The sequence below is a fragment of the Setaria viridis genome, chromosome 2, assembly GCF_005286985.2.
Source record: "Setaria viridis chromosome 2, Setaria_viridis_v4.0, whole genome shotgun sequence".
Lineage (NCBI taxonomy): Eukaryota > Viridiplantae > Streptophyta > Magnoliopsida > Poales > Poaceae > Setaria > Setaria viridis.
In genome coordinates this window covers 45,246,826-45,267,222 of record NC_048264.2, presented here as the reverse complement: position 1 = coordinate 45,267,222, position 20,397 = coordinate 45,246,826, and the positions used below count along the sequence as shown (strand labels likewise).

Sequence of the window (20,397 nt, the reverse complement as noted above, 5' to 3'; positions counted from 1 at the left end):
GAGCTTTGCTGCCCCCCGGACGCCGCGGTGGCATCTCATCAGCCGTCAGATCTCCCGTCCGCCGATCCGACGGCCAGAACCCTCCCTATGACTGAGAGTAGCAGGAAGCCCGCGCGGTTTCCCTTCTCCCGCGGTCCCGCCGCTGCAAAACTCGAACGCCTCGCGACGCGAGCTCTCTCGCGCGATGCGCGTGCGGGGCGGTGGAGGTGGAGCGGTGGCGGCGCCGCGGCCGGAGCACCTGGCCGCGCACGCGCGCCTCGTCAAGTCGGCGTGCCCGGACGCGTTCCTCGTCACCACCGCGATGCGCGGCTACCTCCGCGCGTGCCTCCCACTGCAAGCCCTCCTCCTCCTCCGCTCGCTGCTGCCGCGGGCGCCTCGCCTCCTCGGCAACTCCTTCTCCCTCTCACTCGCGCTGCAGGCCACCGCTGCGGTCTCGGGATCCGTGCCGGCCACGCTCCGCATCAGCCTCCGCGCCGCGTCCCTCCACGCGTGCGCGCTCAAGTCCGGCTTCGCCGCCGCCGACCTCTTCGTGCGCACCGCGCTCGTCGAGGCCTACGCCAAATCCGGGCGCGCGGACCTCGCGCGCGCCGCGTTCGACGAGTCGCCGCGCAGGGACGTGTTCCTCTGCAACGTCATGCTCGCGGCATACGTTGCGCGCGGCGAGGTTGTGGAGGCGAGAAAGGTGTTCGACGGAATGCGCGACAGAGACATGGTCTCATGGAACACGATGATCCACGGGTACGCGGTGAAGGGAGACGTCTCCATGGCAAGGGTGATATTCGACGGGATGGATGACAGGGACGCCTTCTCCTGGAGCTCGATGATGTCAGCATACACCAAAGGTCGGCGGTCCAAGGAGGCGCTGGAGCTGTGGCGAGAAATGTGTGCGGCCCGTGTCACCCCAGACTGCATCACCATGGTGAGCGTGCTCTCCGCGTGTGGAGACATGGGGGCGCTGGCCGTTGGTGTAGAGATGCATCAGTTTGTAGAGAGGAACGGGATTGAGGTGGATGTCAAGCTTGGGACTGCTCTTATCGACATGTATGCCAAGTGCGGTGACATCGAGAATTCACTGAGAGTGTTCCACTCTATGCCAGCAAAGGATGTGCTGACTTGGAGCTCGATGATCATTGGGTTGGCCAATCATGGGCTTGGCCATGATGCTCTCGGCTTGTTCTCAAGGATGGTATCAGAAGGATTGCCACCAAATGAGATTACCTTCATTGGAGTTCTTATAGCCTGCACTCATCTTGGTCTCGTCAGTGATGGCAAGAAGTATTTCAGCTCAATGAGTGCAGTGCATGGTGTAGCACCAAAAGTTGAGCACTATGGATGCATGGTCGATCTTTTGGGGCGATCAGGTCATATTGAGGAGGCAAGGCAACTCATCAGGGACATGCCATTTGAGCCAGATGCAGTTATATGGAGGGCACTTCTTGGGGCTTGTCGCATCTATAAGAATGTAGAAGTTGCAGAGGAAGCTATGGCTAAACTGCGAGTATTGGATCCTCATGCCGACGGGCACTATGTCTTACTGTCAAACATATATGCACAAGCAAATTCGTGGGAAGGTGTTGCAGAGATGAGGACCATGCTTAGGAGGGAGAACATTCAGAGAATTCCTGGAAGAAGCTCGATTGAGTGGCAGAACACAATTCATGAGTTTGTTTCTGGCGATAGATCACATCCAATGTCCAAGGAGATCTACAAAATGCTGGAAGAGATGATGGATCGCTTAAGACAAGCCGGATATAGGCCAATGACAGGCTTAGTCTTGCAAGACATTGATGAGCAATCTAAGGAGCGTGCATTGGCTGAACATAGTGAGAAGTTGGCCATTGCTTTTGGTCTGCTAACCTCTCCTGCAGGGTCAACTCTCCGAGTAACAAAGAATCTCAGAGCTTGTGAAGACTGCCATTCAGCTATTAAGCTTATTTCCTTGGTATACAATCGCAAGTTAATCATTAGAGACCGTAACCGTTTCCACCATTTCAGTGAAGGACAATGCTCATGCAAGGACTACTGGTGAAGCCACAAACTTGTACCAAAACAACTGCACTGTGCAGGAGCCGTTATCTTATATCCAAGAGCTTGAGAGTTCCTTTAGTTGAACATGCATCTGAAAGGACTTCATTCGAAGTAACAGCATATCATAATCTCTTTCTTGAGTCGTGAAAGTCAGTCAGGGGCTTCAGAAGGAAAGAATCTTACATTCCAGTATCAATATATAAGAGAAACAAAGGGACCAGGTAACTCAGAAACCCTTATATGTATAGTTTACTCGTTTACATCATATTATCCATTAGGAGAAATTCCATACATGTCAGTTGCCAATTTGTTGTGATCTAAGCCTCTAAAGGCTAGATTCATGACAAAAGGCATAAGAACGCACACTTGTAATAGGTGCGTGGCCAATATACTGTTTTTTAAATTCAGTATATTGTTTTTGTTAGTTTCTGTCTACTGCTTAGTTAGCAGGGGGCTTTTTGTTAAAAGCTACTATTATATCTACCTATTTCTTGTTTAATAGAATCTTGCTTTAAAAGTTGCTGGCTTTTGCATATGCCCAAGTCCTCTGAGAGCGTCTCACACAACTGCATCATTGAAACAAGATGACAGACACAATGAATAAAATATTTGATAAAAATGAAATGACCAGTAACAAATTCAAGCCTTTCAAATACAGGATAGTCAAGGGAGGGAGCAATACCTTTCTGTACAGGGAGCAGTCTCCAGATGACTTCTTTAGCTCGACAACATAAAGAGATTCATTGATCTCAAACACCTGGAATCATAATACCAGTGTTTAGAATAAGAATGTCAAGTAGAAACATCATAAAAAAGAAACAAGAAATGTCTGATAGGAACACACTAGGCACCATTCTAAGACAGCTGCATTAAATTATTTTTAAACTATGAATCTGTTATGTAATATAAATACCTCCGCAGAAATTAATAATGATTCTTTCCCTCTGGAATTTGCTGATCCCTTGCAATCTTGGATCACTTTTAGCTGCAGGACATGATAATATGATTCTCAACGTGCTGATTCTGAACACATAGAACCAGAAGTCCATAGATACATTAGGAGATCACTTACCTTGCCATTGCTCTTATGTACTTGGAAACCCATTTTTCTGACGATGCTCCCAATCTTCTCAAATAAATAAGCTGGGGAATGATTTGATGCAAATCTGATTTTCCTTTCCGAAGCATCCTGCATTTCAAGTTTCATGCCTGACTTTAGTGGAAGGTCATAACAACAATGAAAAACATCTACATCTCTAGAGTCTTAACAGTATTAATGCTCAATATTGACACGTAGTTGTCAATTTCTGGTTCCTGGCTGTTATTCTTTCCATATATCTTTTAGCATTATTACCATCTCAATTGGGACCCTTCCAACTAAATGCAAGGAAATTAAAACACGCTAAAAATTAAATTGAAACAAATGTTGAGCTAACCTCTTTCTCAAAAAATCCAGATAAATCAAGGCAGGAGGACATCCCAATGAGCTGGAAAGCATTGATTTGGTTGATTGCTATGTTGTCTTGAATGCCATTATGCTTCAGAAAACACAGACAAATTTCAGACTTTACCACTCTGCTAAAATCCTAAAACATGGTACTATAAAAATATAAGTAAAGCTCACATAGGTTACCTCAGTCACATTTAAGCTGCCTTCATCCATGCTGATATCTTCATCATCAGTAAATGGCACAGCAGGAGTATAACCTTGCTTGAACCAATCATGTGCCCTTATTCCATCCACATCTATGCGGGTAATTGGGTTAGGATCCAGAATTTTTCGCAGTATATCTTGGGCACCTTGTGAGAGCCACTTTGGAATGTGAGCATTCCCCTTCAGAATCTAAGAACAAATAAATATCACACTGAGATATGGTTGCATCAAATGGAATTAGCCAAATATGTTCCTGTAATGCTTCATTCCTTGTTCTATACCTTCTGATAAAGGACAACCACATTTTGGTCGTCAAATGGAAGATTCCCTGTAAGCATTACATATAGAATAACACCACAGGACCATATATCAGCCATCGAGCCATCATAACCTTTGTTCAGAAGGACCTAAAAGTACCACTGTCAGTGTTCCCTCTTCCATGTGCACCAATCAAAACTGAAGTAGATAGTAATGATGGAACCATGCGTCCCTAAACCCTAAACAAATAGTGCTTAGGTCGTACCTCAGGGGCTATGTAGTTAGGGCTGCCACATGTGGTATGCAACAAACCATCTTTCTGGAAAAAGAGCCATCATTTTAGGCACAGAAAAAATGATTGAGATTGATTTGATGTTAGAGAAAATGCTGTACCCGTTGATTTTGTGGAAGTGCACTTAGTCCGAAATCAGATACCTTTATGTTTCCTTTCGCATCAACAAGGACATTCTCTGGCTGCAAAAGGTTCAGAAGAAAGGTCTTAATGATGGAATCTGTTTACTATTTCCATCATTGCATGGTATCAGAAAATATCAAGTCTCAAACGCTAGGTTAGTGATTACCTTGAGATCCCTATGATAAACCCCCTTCTCGTGGCAATAGCCTACGGCATCGATTAGCTGCTGGAATAGTTTTCTCCCTTCCTTCTCTGTCAGCTTACCCTTCAATGCCTACATGTATCACAGTTCACAGATTGAGTCCGATATGCATTAGAAAGTAGAAACCGTATTGAAGAATTGGCTCCATTGGTTCACAATGCATCATGACTAGTTTACAGTTAAGGGGCCGAATCCTTACGATTTTGTCAAATAATTCTCCTCCATTTACATACTCAAGGACCATGTATATTTTTGTTTTGCTTGCTGAAACCTGCACAAGAAAAGGTAAGGTTCAGTCCATTTCTGAAACGGATGAATTACTGCTATGTTCTTGTAGAACTCTATACTTTAATCTAGTGCCAATTTTAGTATAGACTATTACTCGGTGTAGTCCTTGTCAATAAAGGATGCCCTTATCTAACCCTTTCGCCCTTATCATAACAATGGTCTTACTTCTAGAAGTTAAAACAACTTTTCCCAGCCTAGAAAGCTTTTGGCCTTGTCTATCTAAAATACCGGCCGAGTCACTACCACATCGGTCTGCCGGCAATTACCAAAGCAGGCAGGCATCGTTTTCTAATACGTATTTCTCTAGCAGGAAGCAAAGCTTGACATGGACATCACCCACTAATGAAATCAGTCAGTGAACCAAACACATTCATTTGTTACTCTGATTAACACTTCACCTATACGTTATTGTATGAAATTCTTGGCGATGTGGGAGTGAGACCATGACGCCCCAAGATGCATATGTGAAACAGTGGGCTCATGCTGTGCAGCCTTCTTTTGCCTTGCAGGACCAAAAGCTGCCTGAAGAAATGCAGAGAGGATGAGTGGGTGACGCAGCGCATCCAATTATTGGGACCGTGCACGCCACTTCTACAAGTGAAAAGCCATTTTATCCACTAGCTGGCTTCCGGACTTCGTACAGGTAACCAGGCAACCCTCAGGACAAGAAAACTCCGTCGCTATCTCGTTCATCTCGGTGTGGCGTGCTGGGAGGAACAGCCGCCATCGGATCATCAGGTCTGACGGCTGGGATCTCACGTGATCCTCGGGTGCAGACAACCCTCGCACACGATGATGATCTCGTCGTCTGCAAGAGCGCCCGATGGCCGTCAGCAGATTTGGAGGATCCGAGACGTGACATCCCGGAGGTTTGTTTTCATGGCGGGATCTTTTTCTTGAATTATTGGTACAGCCAAGTTTTCGTTGAAAAAAAATTGATACAACAAGTCTGCACTGCACCAACTGGAAATAGACCCGGATGAAGTACAATAAAATTAAAAATAAGAGCCACAAGGAAAGAAATCATTCTTGGAATGCAACAGGTGGGGCCTCTTTGTTGGGCAGTCGGAGCTTAATTGGGTTGGGTGATTTTGGTTGAGTTGGGTGGAAATTTTGTACTTCGGCAGGTCCTTTAGGGCGTCCATGTGTTTCTTTGTTTAACGTGGGTGTCCAAGTCAAGGAAAGGAAACTGAAAGTGGCATTACTTTTACTAAACATATGGAGACTATAATGTTATTCAAAGAAGCTTCTCTGATTATTTTTCGGCGAAACATTTAAACAAGAGTATAGACGACTGGGCTGCGGCCTGATTTTTCTATGTTTGGCCGCAGCCTCGAGGTTCACACGCAACTCGCCAAGTTCAACGGCACGGTAGAGCTGCTTGCTTGCCAAGTTGCCATCAGCGGCGCACGCAAATTAATTGCCCAAACTACCCATCCCCTTCTTCTTCCCCATCCAAGAACAGTATTTTTTTAATTCAGTTCAGCAGGAAAGAACGGCATGAAATATAATCTAAGAAACAGGCAGGAATCTTCAAGAACGGGCAGGAATCTTGAGAGGGGAGGATGTGAGGGTGGTTGACCTCGTAGAGCCGGACGACGTTGGGGTGCTTGAGCAGCTTCAGCGTGGCGATCTCCCTCTTTATCTGCGCCGGCCATCCCCAGCACCGGAAGAACTTGGGTGAGCAAAGGATCGATCGGAGGAAAAGAGCGGGGCTGAGAGGGAATCGATCGCCATCGACCAAACAGGACACGCACCTGCTCGTCGATCTTCATGGCGAGGATGCGCTGGCGGTCGAGGATCTTGATGGCGAAGGCGCGGCCCGTCTCGGCGTGGCGCGCCAGCCTCACCTTGCCGAAGTGGCCCTCCCCGAGCGTCCGCCCCATCTCGTACTTCCCCATCCGCATTCCTCCGCCGCCCGCCGTGCCGCGCCGCCCTCGCCCGGCCCCGGTGCCGTGCGTACGAACGGGCGTCGACGCCGGAGCTAGCTCCCTACCTCGCGGCGGGTGTAAGGGCCGGGGCGAGGCTCGAAGACGCTCTCGCGCGCCCGCGCGGGGAACTTGAGGCTGTGCGGCGCCCGGCCCTCGGCGGGTGGAAGCGTCGAGACGTCGAGCGCGGTGGTGGACTGGAGGCTGACCGGCCGGTGTAACGTTAGGTGGAGTCTGAAGAAGGGGACTTGGCTGGGATATGGAGGGAAGCTAGCGGCGTCGAGCCAAGCGGGTTTATACGATGGCGATTGGGGGTGTGTCTCGGTAGCAGGGGACGACGGCGACCGGGCCGGGACCCGCCTCTCAATAATATTCTAGCGTCCGTGTGCTAGTACTTGTCTTGGCCCCCTTTTTTCCCCCTTTCCTTGCATTTTATTTTATGAGGAAAACTGGTCCGGATCATGATGGTGTTCTTTTCATGATTTGGGGGAGGCGAAATCATTTTTTTTAAAAAAAAATCCTTTGGTTCGTGTAGTTGGTTTTGGTTTCGCTAATGGCCGGAGAGATGTGGATCGGTCGGTCAGTCTCCAAGAAGATAAATGCGAAAAATATGGATAAGAGGAAGATGAGGTGGGGTATATGATCGTTCGAAACTCTATTATTGTATAAGACTGCGAATTGCCCATTTGTTTGATGAGTTGCTTTCACCAGCAGCTTGCGTTGTATCTCGTCGGATCTCGCTCTTTGCTTCAGAATATTGCGTACTCAGAATATTGCGTACTCCTTCCGTTCCAAATTGTAAGTCATTTTAAGAATTTTCAAGAGTCAAAATATCTTAAGTTTGACCAAAATTATAGAGAAAAATATAAAGATTTATGACATCAAATAGATATACTATGAAAATATAATTGATAAAGAATCTAATGATACTTAGTTGACATCATAAATGTTATTATATTATCATATAAATTTAGTCAAACTTGAGATACTTTGACTCTCCAAGATTCTTGGAATGACTTACAATTTGGAATGGAAGGAGTACCCTTGATTATTGACTGTTTTTTTGGCTTACTAGGTCGATAGTGATGTGAGGGTTATTCCGCCATTATTTGTTTCATTTTTTTTCATAACGTAAAGATGTGGATAAGAAAAGCTGGCGTTTGATCTTTTCAACTCTCTTGTATAAGAGTATAAGACTACTGCTGATTACATACATGTTTGGCGCGCACGTTAATTAGCTTTCACTGGGCCATGCACTTTGCTGTGACTTGGCAAATTGGCTGTAGAACATCGTGTTAGTTTTCGTCTTTGCTCATCATTGTAGTGACGATGATGATGATGTGAAAGACCATGCATGCTCATCTGCGTTTTGATTCGTTCGCGATCTAGGCGGGGTTTCTTGACCAGATAGGGTTCAGCACATTTCGACATCCACATTTCATACGTGCACAGCAATGATTGATTATACGGTAGCTAGGGTGCTAGCGTTACGTGGTGGTAGCAAGAGCCTGTACTGTAACCATTCCTTTTAATTTGCTGCAAAGCAAACGACCTTTTTCAATTGGTGCGCGGCTAGCGCTGCTCCGATCCTATCTTCGGCCAAGTTCCAGACCGCCAGTTTTAAATCTGCCTCCCCAGCACCACAGGAACAGAGCAAGGCGGAATTAAAATCTCGTGCCGCCGCGTGATGGCCTAACAGTGGTGGCCGGATCGGGGATCGACATATATAATTCGCGTCGCGGTGGCGGGCATGCCGGTCGCCATCCGTCCCGGGGTCCGGCCGTCGGCATCGATCCCGAGAGCGTTCACCACCCGCGCGCGCGCGTGCGGTGGGGGTGGGACGGGAGCACGACCCCACGGCGTGGTGGTGGTGGTGGTTGGTTCATGCGATGCGAAGGCGAAGCTGTCTGGCGATCGGGTCACCGCGCGCGGCTGGATTAATTGGATGGAGGAGGATTGCGGGGACCGGCAGCGGAACGGAGATCGACGGATGGATCGACCGACCGCGTCGCGACGATCGACGCGTCCCCGGGCCGTCGTTGCCGCCAGCCGGTTTCTCCGGAGATTGGGCACGGCAGCAGCGGCGATTGCTATAGCTGGTGCCTGGTGGTAGCTGCTCCCGCAGCGGCCGGCCCGGGGGCGCGACGCGAGGCCAGAACACGTGCGGTGACCGCGGGCGGTGGCATCACCAGCGACTTCAAAATTTCCTCAGCGACGCAGGCACGCATGCACAGCACGATCTCCGGCCGATGTCGTTGCTAAGGTAAATATAAAAACAATAACCGTACGCGCGCGCGGGCCTCGTGGCGCGCGTGAAGCACGAGCCGCCCTCAAAAAAAAAAAAAAAAAATTGCCTGCGGACGAGCCCAAGCACCACCGCCCGACTTCCCGTGGTCGCATCGCATGGACCCGTCCCACCAGCCCACGCGGAAGGACAGCGGGAGCCACGGGCCGGGAAGATCGGCTTCCGGCCCGCGCGTACTGGGCCTCGTGCGTGTTAGCTAGCCTTTTCTCTCCACTTGTTTTTGCAAATCTTGCCTTTCTTGCAAGTTTGCGCGAGTTGTCTACTTTTTTATACCTCCTCTAAAAAAACGAGAGCCACTACGCATGGTGGACCAGCGTATCCTGCGATCCCCTGTGTCAAGCTGTGGGAACGTTTCTCTCAAAAAAAAAAACAAATTGAGAGTGTTTTGGAGGGCCAGATCCGGAAATGGCACAACCTTCATTCACACCCTACCACTTTGACATGCAGCCGTAGTTGGGTCGTGTTGTGAGCCGTGGATGGAAAGAGGCGAGAGTACATCAAATCCTATGAATCTTTTATAAGGTTTTAGCTTATATGACTTCGAGATGAGGTGGGACTGGGAGAACAAGCCAATCATTCATTTGCATAATCATGTGGCACAATTTGAGTGTACATACCTGCTGGGAGGTCTGGAAAGAGCGTAACGCTCGTATTTTTGATCGCTCGGAGGCACTATCGTTTAGGATCACAACAAGAATCAAGGAAGAAGCGGCATCATGGATTTTAGCTGGTGCAAAGCACTTAGCAAGGCTTATAAATAGAATATGAGTTGTGTTCGTTTGTTTTGGAGCTTTTGTAGCTTCTTCTAGGTTGTAACCCTCCGGTCGGCCTCTTCTCCATTTTAATATAATAGGTAGCTCTCGTGCCGGTTCGTTTAAAAAAATTGAGTGTATGGGATGGATGGGTGATTAGTTATTTAATTAAACTTGAAATGCATTTTTTGTTGAACTGTGAGTTTTTTTATTCCGTTTGAACCACCATGTTAAGTATAATAAATGTAACAAAAAGAAATCCCACATATGTATTTCACACTTGTTCTGAATTTCATTCGTCAAATGCAAAACCCGGGTATTTCACACATGTGGTGCTAGCTGAGGTTCTTGTTCAGAATGGTGCTAACTGAAATTTGACTCGAGGAATGCATAGTGGAAGCTATTGTGTACCACAATTTCAGAATTAATAGTAAGAAGCATTCGCATCTCCTCCTTTTTATTGAATAATGGTGAGTCAAGCACACCCATATTGCATCAATCCAAACCACACATCCCAATAACACATAAAACTAAACATGCATGATGTCAACACATAACACTAGTAAACATACACACGTGTAACTAATCCATCACAACAAGAAATGAAATCAAAACCACATTTTAACACATAAAACTAAACATGCTTGCACTTAATCAGTGAAGACACCCGTGCATCTCTGTATACTCTTAGACGAGCGAGTAGTGAGATCTGATCTCAGGCGACGTAGCACTCGTAGAGCTTGATGTCCATCTTGAGGCGGAAGTAGAAGTAACCCTCGGTGGCATTGGTGCTCAGCGTGGCGACGCCCCGCGACATGAAGAAATCACCGGTGCCACCGACGACAGAGAGGTCCCGTGTCTCCTCGGCCATGAGGTCTGCACCCATGAGGTTGAGGGTGCCCTTGTACGCCTTGGAGTCGAAGACGAGGGTGAAGGCGATCCACACGTTGTACGCCTCCTTCTTGTCGTAGAGGTAGAAGCCCTGCGCGCGCGCCACCGGCTCCGACGCCAGCGCCTGCTCCTCCGTCACCAGGTCGTCGAACACCACGAGCATGCCGACGAAGGTGCCGTTGCTCCAGTTGGACCTGCTCAGCGCCGCCGACGGCTTCGTCACCGCCGCCGACGTCGCGTTCGCCGTGTTGTTGCTCCCGTTGTAGAGGATGTCGTGGTAGTAGACCGTCATCTTCTTGCACGGCTTGTTGTCGTCGTGGCTGGAGATGAGCCTCCTGCCACCATGGGCGACGCCTGCCAGCCCAAGAAGAAACACGACACTAGCAACGATCAGGGTGAGCTTGGAAGACGATGGCTTCAGGGCTTGCATCGTTAATCGATCAGTACGTGAACCCTGATCTCTATAAAACTAGAACGCTAAACTACACGTTGAGCAGGTAAGTCTTGGTAATTCTTTGCTGTGTTGAGGGCTCGGAGTTTTTACGCATGCCTGCCTCTATTTATAGGGCTGGTTGTGGGATTGGGTAGTACAGTTGATGTGGAGTTAATCGGTTTGGTTCAGCTAGCAGCTAGCCAGTAAGGTGAGGCCGTGAGGGGTTGTCAGATGGGTGGGAAGAAAATTCAGAGGGACAAATGCATGGTTGGCGCGGCGGCAGTACTGTTTCGTTGGCACTTCGTGCATCTATGTGTGTTGGTATGATTTCAGTGTCATGTGTGTACATTTCTTAACTAGTGTAGATGCTTGGTGCCATGCCGACTATGTATACAAATACAATGACGATCGATCGATCTGTTCAATTAAACATTGTTGTGTATATATATATAAATAAAGGGCTCGAGTAGCACATGAACATGGAACGATCTGAACGTAAGACACGTACGTACTGCGGCCGTTGTTATGTTATTACTTGCACGCTTACCTACTGCAGTGCAGGGAAATATGAGTACACTTGTAGAAAAACGGTCGTCTGTCCCGATTAAGAAATCTCGTATATCCTGATTTTTCTATCCAGAACTAATTAATTGGGATTAAAGGTTTTGCGCCAAAAAAATATTCTAAAGTCCCAGGAGGCTCCCCACACGATTTTTAGGCCCTGTTTGGCATGGCTCCAGCTCTGGGTGGAGCTGCTCCACTCCAGAACTCCAGGTGGAGCCAGCTCCACTCCAAAACTCCAGAAATAAAATGGGGTGTTTGGCTAGATGGGTGCTCTCAGCTCCAAAAAAGACCAATTTCAGTGTAGATTGCCATTGTTGCCCCCCAATTGAAACCCCACTTGTCATCCTTTCTATCCCATCTTCTTCCTTTTATTTTAGACTTACAAATGAAGTGACAATCTCTCACTTATGAGCACAAATATCTCATATGATCAAAAGCATTTCTTAGTACAACATCTTAATGGCCGTCTACAAGCATCGCATTGATGCCTCGCGTAAGCTCAAAGCAAACATGAGGAGTAGAGCCGCGGCCACCGCCGCTGTCCGCGCCATCACCATACCTTGTGAACGGGCGGCGAGGGATCTTCGGCGGCGGGACGAACCGACGGTGGGGCGCTGTGGCCGGCGGCGGGGCGAGATGGGCGGCCTCGGGGCGCAGCGGCCGGCGGGGGGGGGGGGGGGGGGGTTCAGCAGCGGGGCGCAAAGGCCGGCGGCGGGCCTTTGGATATAAGTACCTTTGAACAGGGGGGATCTCCTCCAACCCGGTGGCCGGCCTTCGGCGGCGGGGCACTGGGGCCGGCGGCGGCCTTCGGCGGCAGGGCGCGGCGGGGCGCGGCGGCTGTCGGCGGCCTTCAGCGGCGGGGCGCTCCGGCCGGCGGTCGGGCGCTGCGGCCGGCGGCGGACGAAGGCTCCTGGCGGCGGGCTTCGGCGGCGGACAAAGGCTGCCGGCGGCGACGTCTAGGGCGGCCGGCGGCGGGGACCTTCAATCGAAGGGGTTGAGGCGCGGGGGGCGTCGAGGCGCGCGGGGGGTCGTCGAGGCGGCCTGGGGGAACGCCGCGGCGCTCGGTCCGGCGGAGAGGGCGCTCAGTCCGGCGGCGGAGAGGGCGCTCGGTGCCGGCGGCGGGAGGTGCGGCCGACGGCGGGGGCGGGAGGGGGTACGGCTGGCGGCAGGGAGCAGAGGGAAGCGGCGGGGGGTGCGGCCGGCGGTGCCCAAATCCGAATGGAAGAGGATACGACCGAGGGAGGCGCGGGACGGGGAAAAAGAACGGGAACAGAATAGAACGAAACGTTTTCTTCCATAACGAGTGGTATTGGTGGGTAATTACCCACCAACTCCACGAGGAGGTTCAAAAGAGAGATTTCTGGAGCACCAAAAGAGGTGCTCCAAAACTCCACCTCCCTTTGCACTACAGCTCCATGGAGTTGGCAACTCCATGGAGTTTTGGAGTTGGAGTGTTTGGCTGAATTTTTTGATGGAGTTGCTGGAGTTTAGGAGTGGAGCTGTGCCAAACAGGGCCTAAGTCCCAGGTCTTTCACAAGTCACACGATTTTTCACGCGAAATATGCGTATGCGCGGTGTGTAGGATTCGAACCCACGACCTCAAGCCTCGCATGTAGGTTCCTTACCATCTCACCTACACAGCACATAAAACTAAGCAGGGGATGCAATCCTTTTTTAGTAACTCGTGGGGGACCCTTTAGGCTCGGTTAGTAAGCCCTCGGAACTTTAGTCTGGATTTGTAACACCAATCGGGACTAAAGGATCAGTTGCACCAATCGGGATTAAAGGTTTCTCTACGGACTATAAAATTTAGATCCGAGACTAAAACCTCTTTAGTCTCGGGTCTAAAAGCAATTGAGATTTTTATTGAGGATGAAGGCTGTTTTTCTGCAAATGTAGCTAGGTAGGACATAGAGAGTGAAAGCAAACGGAGATTCCTTTGGAACGATTCCACTTTTGGAAAAAAGGTGATGACGGTGAACTGAGCTCAGGGCCGTACTGGAGATTTTGAGGCCCTGGAGCAAACCAAGAAATGGGAGCCTATATATACTATAGTAGTGAAATACAAATAATCGAGATAATTTACATACCTTTTTGCATACAAAGAACTGCAATATGAAATTAGGTACTCATGTTATAGTATTGATTAAAGGGCGAATATTACGTACCAATATCTTCTTAACCTCTAGTTAAAGTCTAAAAGTTGGGCCCCCTAATTTTTGGAGGTCCGGCTCGATCGCTCCAGTTGTGCTGCCTAATGTACGGGCCTGACTGAGCTCTCCTATCTTTTCTCTGTAGACAATATCATATAATTAAGCATGGTGTGGTATGCATGGATGAACAAAAATCCAAATTCGGTGGGGCTGCTGATCTAACTCGTGCGCAGATGAGGAGAGAGAGGCCATGCGTCAGCGGCACGCCGCACGCCCAGCCCACTCAAGGAGTAGAGAGCTCAGGAACTTGTAGCTCAACTGCTCAAGCGGTAAACATTCAATTGGAGGAGCGGGTGATCGTGCGTTCGCAAAGGTGTTAGCAGCAGCAAGTAGCTGGGATCAAGAGAAGAATCAGAGGAACGAATGATTAGCTTTTTTTTAGTATAACTCTTTATTTGTCAACATAGTTATAAGAGTTAAAAACGCCTTGAGGCGAATTTAATAGCCAAACTTGCCTACCAAACTCAGTATAAATCGTACTCCTTACGATGGTGTGAGCATCCACATTGGAGCGAAAATGAATAAAATCAGCAGTCCCAAACTGCACTGCTGTAGCCTTTATCTCCATGATAATATGGCCATGAGCGACTATTTCTTTCTCTTTGATTCCTTTGATCACATTAACATTGTCCGAAGTTAGCATGAAGTGTTGAACCATGAGGTCACTCGACAATGCCAAGCCTTCCCTGCACGCAATATCCTCAACGATCTCTGCATCTAAGAGTCCATGAATCACCAGCACAGATGCTCCCAGAAAGTTTTCTACAACGTCCCTAGCAATGGCAGCCGCCACTGCCTTGCTTGAATTCTTCGAAGTGGCTGCATCGACATTGATTTTTACAAGGCTCGGTGGTGGAGGGATCCACCGAGGTGGAACACCTTGGGTACGTCTCACCGACGCTGCCTACACCGTCTTGATCATCTCTAGGCCAGCTATAAAATTGTTCACAAAACAATGAGTGGATAAAGAACTCTAAAAAGAGCTCTCGTGGATCGCCTTCCTGCGAGCATACCAGATGGCCCAAAGAGTGACCACCATCCTCATCAGATCCTCATGCTTTAGCGAGCTGATAATAGCCGCTAACCATCCCCTAGACTCAGTCTCCTGAGTTTCACTCGTCAGCTGTGTAATTTCCTCGCGTTCCAGAGCCCACACGCATTTCACCATATTACACTCTATCAACGAGTGCTTCCAAGAATCAGACATACTACAGATCGAACAGGTGCTTCGAGTAGCCATGTTCCTATGGTGCAGCACATCACTTGATGGCAAGGAGTGATGAGCAAGCCTCCACAAGAACACATGTATCTTTGATGGTACCTTAACCTGCCATAGCGACTTCCATTCATTTTCCTTAGACCTTAAATCTGATCTCCCAACAATATTCTCTAGATACGCTGTAGCTCGTTCTTTATTTACAACCAACATCTTGTAAGCTGAACGAACTAAGAAAATACCCCTCTTTTTATGGTGCCATGCCCAGAAATCCCCTTGTCTCCGAGTACAAAGGTGTATATTCAGAATCGCCTCAACATCAGACGGATAGAAAACAGCATGAAGCTTTTGGACATCCCATGAGGTTGTCGTGTGATCTATCAACCCGCTAACCATTTGCGGAGGATCTGTCAAGTCCATCCTGATGGGGTGAAGATAATTCGCTCCCGGAATCCAATTCATATTCCATATATGTGTTGATTCTCCAGTTCCAATCCTCCTAATTAATCCCCGCTCCAGAACTTCCCTGCCATCAAGTATGGATTGCCATATCTGAGAGGGACCCCAGATTAGCATATAATAAATCCACATTTAGAAAGTAAACTGCTTTTAAAATTGAGGCACTTAACGAGCTCTCATCCATGAGGATGTGCCATGCCTGTTTCGCCAATAATGCAAGATTAAACAGCTCAATATCCCTGAAGCCCAGGCCGCCCATGCACTTTGGTTTGATCATCTCATCCTAAGCGACCCAACACATTTTCCTTTTTCCATCCTTGCTACCCCACCAGAAGTTCCTCAATAAATTATTGATGTGATGGCATAAACCTCTAGGGAGCTTAAAGCAGCAAATCGAATAGGTAGGTATAGCCTGCGCAACTGATTTAATCAGTACCTCTTTGCCACCCGATGACAAACACTGCTCCAGCCAACCCTTGATCTTTTTCCACACACGATCTTTAATGTATTTGAAAGCCCCATTAATGGAAACATCCACGTCTGTCGGCATACCCAGGTATTTTTCACTCAGAGATTCATTATGTATATCAAGTACTCCCTTGATCACCTCACGAAGAGACCATCTGCAGCCCTTCGCAAAATGAATTGAGAACTTGTCCATACTAATTCTTTGTCCATACTAATTCTCTGTCCAGAAGCTTGACAGTAAATGTTGAGTACCTCCTTGATCTCCTCTGCACTTTCCCTATTAGCTCTCAAAAATATCAGGCTGTCATCTGCAAAGAGTAAGTGAGACACCACTGCCACTTTAATCCCATTGAGTACGGACGACTAATTCCTAGCTATTTGCAGGCATGAAAGGCCCTCTACTGCCAATAGAAACAGATAGGGAGAGATAGGATCTTCTTGTCGGATACCCCTCGACGGTTTAAAATTGTCAAGTTTATCACTGTTAAAAAGAAGTGAAAAAGAGATAGTAGTTACCAGGCGCATCACTATCTCAACCCAACATTGGTGGAAGCCCAATCAAAGCATGATCGCTCGCAGATAGTCCCACTCAACTCGGTCATAAAATGTCCAACTTCAGAGCACAACATCTCGATTCACGAGGTCTTCTCCACTTCATAAAATGCAGACATTCATATGTCGAGATTATGTTGTCTGTAATAAGACGCCCAGGTACAAATGCAAACTGCTCTTCTGATATAACCTCAGGCAACATTTGCTTCAACATGTTTGGAACAACTTTCGAGGCGATCTTATACAGAACGTTACAAAGGCTTATAGGCCTAAACTGGCCCAACTCCTCTGAATCTGCCACCTTGGGGATTAGAACAATAAAAGTATCGCTTATTGATGTAGTGTTCTCCTCCCCTCTTAAAATTCTCAACACTATTAAGGTAACTTCAGTTCCACATAAGTCCCAATACCACTGGAAGAAGTGTGCTGGAAAACCGTAAAGCCCCGGGAACTTTAACAAAAACATCTGAAACAAAGCTTCTTTGACTTCCTTCTCTGAAAAGGCTGCAAGTAAGCTGTTGTTTATTGCTGCAGTAACCTTCATTAGGACTATACTCAACACTACCTCCATGTTATTAGTCCCCTCAAAAGCATACAACTTCTTGTAGAAGCTAGTTGCTAGATCGCTCATCTCCTAGATATTTTCTGTCACCTGTCCATCCGGGTTTTTCAACCTTGCGATCCTATTTCTCCTCCTCCTTCTACTAGCTCGGATATGAAAAAACCTAACATTTCTGTCACCTGCAGAAAGCCACATAATTCTGGAACGTTGCCTCCATATTATTTCTTCTCTATGGTTTAGTTCCAAAATTTTCTCCTTGATCTTAAGCTCCACATGAGTTGGACCCATCCTCTGTGGGTCAGACTGTAGCCGCTCTAGCTCTTGTTTCAGCTTGCGCAACTCCCCACGTACATGCTCAAATGTATTCCTATCCCACCTCACAAGGTGACTAGGAACTTTCTTTAGTTTGCTCTGTAATTCCCACAGGGTCGTTGCCTCATTCTTCTTCTGCTATGACTCAAGCAGAAAGTTAGAGAACTGAAGCGTCCCCACATAAGTAGAGACTAAATGTGATACAAATATCAGTCCCAGGAGGCTGATAACACATTTATTCGACAGATAATTCAGTTACCATACAACTCCCGAGGGAGTGGGCGTGAAAGCCACGCAGCGATAAACAGTAAATAGATAACGGCGGCTAACCAAGCGACTGCCAAAAGACAGCACTCGGGACTACACGGCAGCAGCAGCATCTTGGGCAAGGCAACACCACAGGCAGCGTCGGGTGCGGACACAACCTCTACTCGAGGTCTTCTGCGACAAACTCAGGGTCTTCCTCTGTAGCAATGAAGCAAGGGTGAGTACTAACGTACTCAACAAGTCCAACCCCATCCACGGAGGGGATACAAGCAAGATTATGCACAAGTATAACAAGGATAGGCTAGGGTTTATTTTGCGGAAAAGCTAATTTTCAACACATGCAGGGGATCGTTTTCGGAAGGATTTTTGTAAAGTTGCCTTTAATACCCGAAATACTGGGTGGGGTTGATCCTACACAAAGGATCCAACTTTTATCGCTATCGGACTCCCCGTCCGTCATAGCGCACGGCACAACTGCTGGACTCTTCTGAAATCCCACACACACACACACACACTCATGACATCCTTGCCCAAACACTAGTTATGTGACCAAGCCGTAATTCGTCCAATTCCGTGGACACGGCTACCCGGATAGGTTTTCACTCTGCAGAGGGTGTACACTTTTCCCACAAGTAGGGTACCGTAGCGCGATCACCTTAGTGACGGTACGGATCCTAACAAAGCCATTACCCACCTTAGCTAAGACTGGCTAGTTCTCACGGAACACCCAAGGGGTCCACGGCTCATTCAGGAGACCGTAACCGGGACTCAAGTCACCAAGATCTTAATCCTTTTCCGTGGGTTCCCGTTGCTCACCAGCACTCCTGAGGACTAACCATCCAGCTAGTGGGGTTTATGCTAAGCCGTTGCCCATACAACGGTCGAGTGGTTGCACGATAGTGGAATTAGGCAAGATGACACATTAACTCGGTCCTTAATTACGACCGGATGGATATCTCCCAACATTGCCCAACCACCAAGGTACGAGCACCACAACTGGGCATCCCACACAAGGAACACCCATCCATCCCGTCCACACATTTCTTTTCCCGAACCAAAAGCCATTATTCTTACTTGGACACATACACACCTTAATTTCCCGAATACACCATTGTAATAATGTTTGCATTTGAGTAACAGGTTCCTAAGCGTTCTAGCGGCGGTTATCAACTAAACAGAGCGAGTCATATTTAGAGATAAGCATAGGACAACAAGGAATGTTCATAATAATCAAGGGGTGGCTATCCAACCATGTCTTGCGATAAAATAATATGCATTTTGTAAAAACAGGCCAATAGGTTGTGTTTGAAAAACTAGGTATTAAGTATGCATCAAAAGGGTGAGATTGGACTTGCCGTCTTCAAAGCCTTCCAGGGGTTCCGGCTCGCGGTACTGGTCCTCGGGCTCGGGCTCGCGGTCAAACTCTTCCTCGGGCTCCTCCTCGGGCAATCCGCGATCTACGGCACACACAAACAGGCACACGAATAAATAAAAGAGAAAACGATTTTTAACCGTGAGCTCCGAACAGGAAACGCGAACGGAAAATAGGTAGAGGGATTATTTTTGGGAAATTTGGATATGGATCGGCGAAAGTATTCTGGAGGGTGACGTGGTAAAATTTGGGATTAATTGGAGGGAGTTTGGCGCATGAAATGACGGGTTAATCATTGATTAGGGGCTTAAATGGAGGTTTAGGGCTGATTTTTAATAAACCAGGGACCTATTTCTAATTTCTTTCGGAAGTGGAGGGGCTTATGTGTAATTTGGGGAAACTTGGGGGTTAGATCGGAATTCTTGGAGTTTTGGCTCCTTCTTCTTCCAGGAAACAGAGGAAGAGAGAGGGAGGGAGAGAGTGGCCGGCGGCCGGCCGGCCGGGCGTCGCCGGCGGCGAGCCGGGGGCGGCGGGTGGTGGAGGAAGAGGAGGGGGCCCCGTTTTGCCCCTCACCTTGGGGAGGGGTGGACCGGGCGCCGGTCTTTGGGCGAAGGAAGGCGGCGGCGGGGCTCACGGCGGCGGCGGTGGTGCACAGCGGCGGCGGTGGCGCACGGCGGCGGCGGTGGCGCACGGCGGCGGCGGCGGCTCGTAGTGGGTGCGGTGGGGGTGCTGGTGGGTGGAGAGTGGGGAGGCCGGGTGGCTTTTTATAGGCGGCGGGGAGGGCGCCGGCGGTGGCGTGCGGGTCGGGGCGCGGCGTGGCGCCAGGCGCCGGGCGGAGTGGCGGCGGCGTACGGCGGGGTAGGGGCCGGGCGGGCTGGCCGGGGAGTGGCGCCGGGCGGCGGCACGTGCCCCCCCCCCCCCCCCCGGGCGCGGGCCAAGGCGGCCAGGCGGCGTGGCGCCAGGCGCGCCGGCAGGGCCGGGCGGACCGGCGCGACGCGCCTGTCGTGGGCGCGGCCGGGTTCAGGCGCGGGCGGGGTCGGGCGCCAGGCGCCGTGCGGAGTGGCCGGCGGGCCCAAGGTGGCCGGGCGGCGTGGCTCCAGGAGGGAGGGGCTCCGGGTAGTAAATGAGTTGGGGCCGGTCCGGGTGCCAGGAAGAAGAAGGAGGAGAGAGAAGGAGGGAGGAAGAAGAAAGGAGAAGGAGGAAGAAAGAAGAAGGAAAAAGAAAAAGGAGAAAAGGGGAAGAAAAAAGAGAAGGAAAA

The 20,397-nt window shown here is 49.0% G+C and overlaps 3 protein-coding genes across 5 annotated transcripts; 1 reads left to right on the top strand and 2 right to left on the bottom strand.

The window, feature by feature from the left end:
- Positions 1 to 56: 56 nt before the first annotated feature.
- Positions 57 to 6,103, top strand: LOC117843066 (pentatricopeptide repeat-containing protein At5g50990). Of its 2 annotated transcripts, none has more exons than XM_034723627.2 (2): positions 57 to 2,249; positions 5,355 to 6,103. In XM_034723627.2, the coding sequence occupies exon 1, from the start codon at positions 185 to 187 to the stop codon at positions 2,027 to 2,029; it is 1,845 nt and encodes a 614-aa protein (XP_034579518.1). In that variant the 5' UTR covers positions 57 to 184; the 3' UTR covers positions 2,030 to 2,249; positions 5,355 to 6,103. The 2 variants fall into 2 exon arrangements, with proteins under 2 accessions (XP_034579518.1, XP_034579519.1); XM_034723628.2 differs by having other exon boundaries at positions 5,337 to 6,103.
- LOC117843068 (CBL-interacting protein kinase 21) lies at positions 2,251 to 6,821 on the bottom strand. 2 transcript variants are annotated; one of them, XM_034723632.2, is made up of 13 exons: positions 6,603 to 6,805; positions 6,428 to 6,490; positions 4,757 to 4,828; positions 4,522 to 4,629; positions 4,334 to 4,414; positions 4,206 to 4,259; positions 3,964 to 4,089; positions 3,662 to 3,871; positions 3,465 to 3,566; positions 3,101 to 3,217; positions 2,942 to 3,013; positions 2,711 to 2,785; positions 2,251 to 2,594 (listed from the first exon to the last, which is right to left on the bottom strand). In XM_034723632.2, the coding sequence occupies exons 1-13, from the start codon at positions 6,750 to 6,752 to the stop codon at positions 2,490 to 2,492; spliced, it is 1,335 nt and encodes a 444-aa protein (XP_034579523.1). In that variant the 5' UTR covers positions 6,753 to 6,805; the 3' UTR covers positions 2,251 to 2,489. The 2 variants fall into 2 exon arrangements, with proteins under 2 accessions (XP_034579523.1, XP_034579524.1); XM_034723633.2 differs by lacking the exon at positions 3,465 to 3,566 and having other exon boundaries at positions 6,603 to 6,821.
- Positions 6,822 to 10,545: 3,724 nt separating this feature from the next.
- Positions 10,546 to 11,317, bottom strand: LOC117844686 (dirigent protein 5). The gene has a single exon (XM_034725439.2). It carries the CDS (start codon positions 11,149 to 11,151, stop codon positions 10,546 to 10,548), a length of 606 nt encoding a protein of 201 aa, XP_034581330.1. The 5' UTR covers positions 11,152 to 11,317.
- Positions 11,318 to 20,397: the final 9,080 nt, after the last annotated feature.

Coding starts and splice junctions, on each gene's coding strand:
- LOC117843066 (XM_034723627.2), top strand. CDS start 185: ATGCGCGTGCGGGGCGGTGGAGGTGGAGCGGTGGCGGCGCCGCGGCCG.
- LOC117844686 (XM_034725439.2), bottom strand. CDS start 11,151: ATGCAAGCCCTGAAGCCATCGTCTTCCAAGCTCACCCTGATCGTTGCT.
- LOC117843068 (XM_034723632.2), bottom strand. CDS start 6,752: ATGCGGATGGGGAAGTACGAGATGGGGCGGACGCTCGGGGAGGGCCAC. Junction 6,491..6,602: donor CCATGAAGATCGACGAGCAG/GTGCGTGTCCTG, acceptor TGGCCGGCGCAG/ATAAAGAGGGAGATCGCCAC. Junction 3,872..3,963: donor TGGTTGTCCTTTATCAGAAG/GTATAGAACAAG, acceptor ATTTGTTCTTAG/ATTCTGAAGGGGAATGCTCA.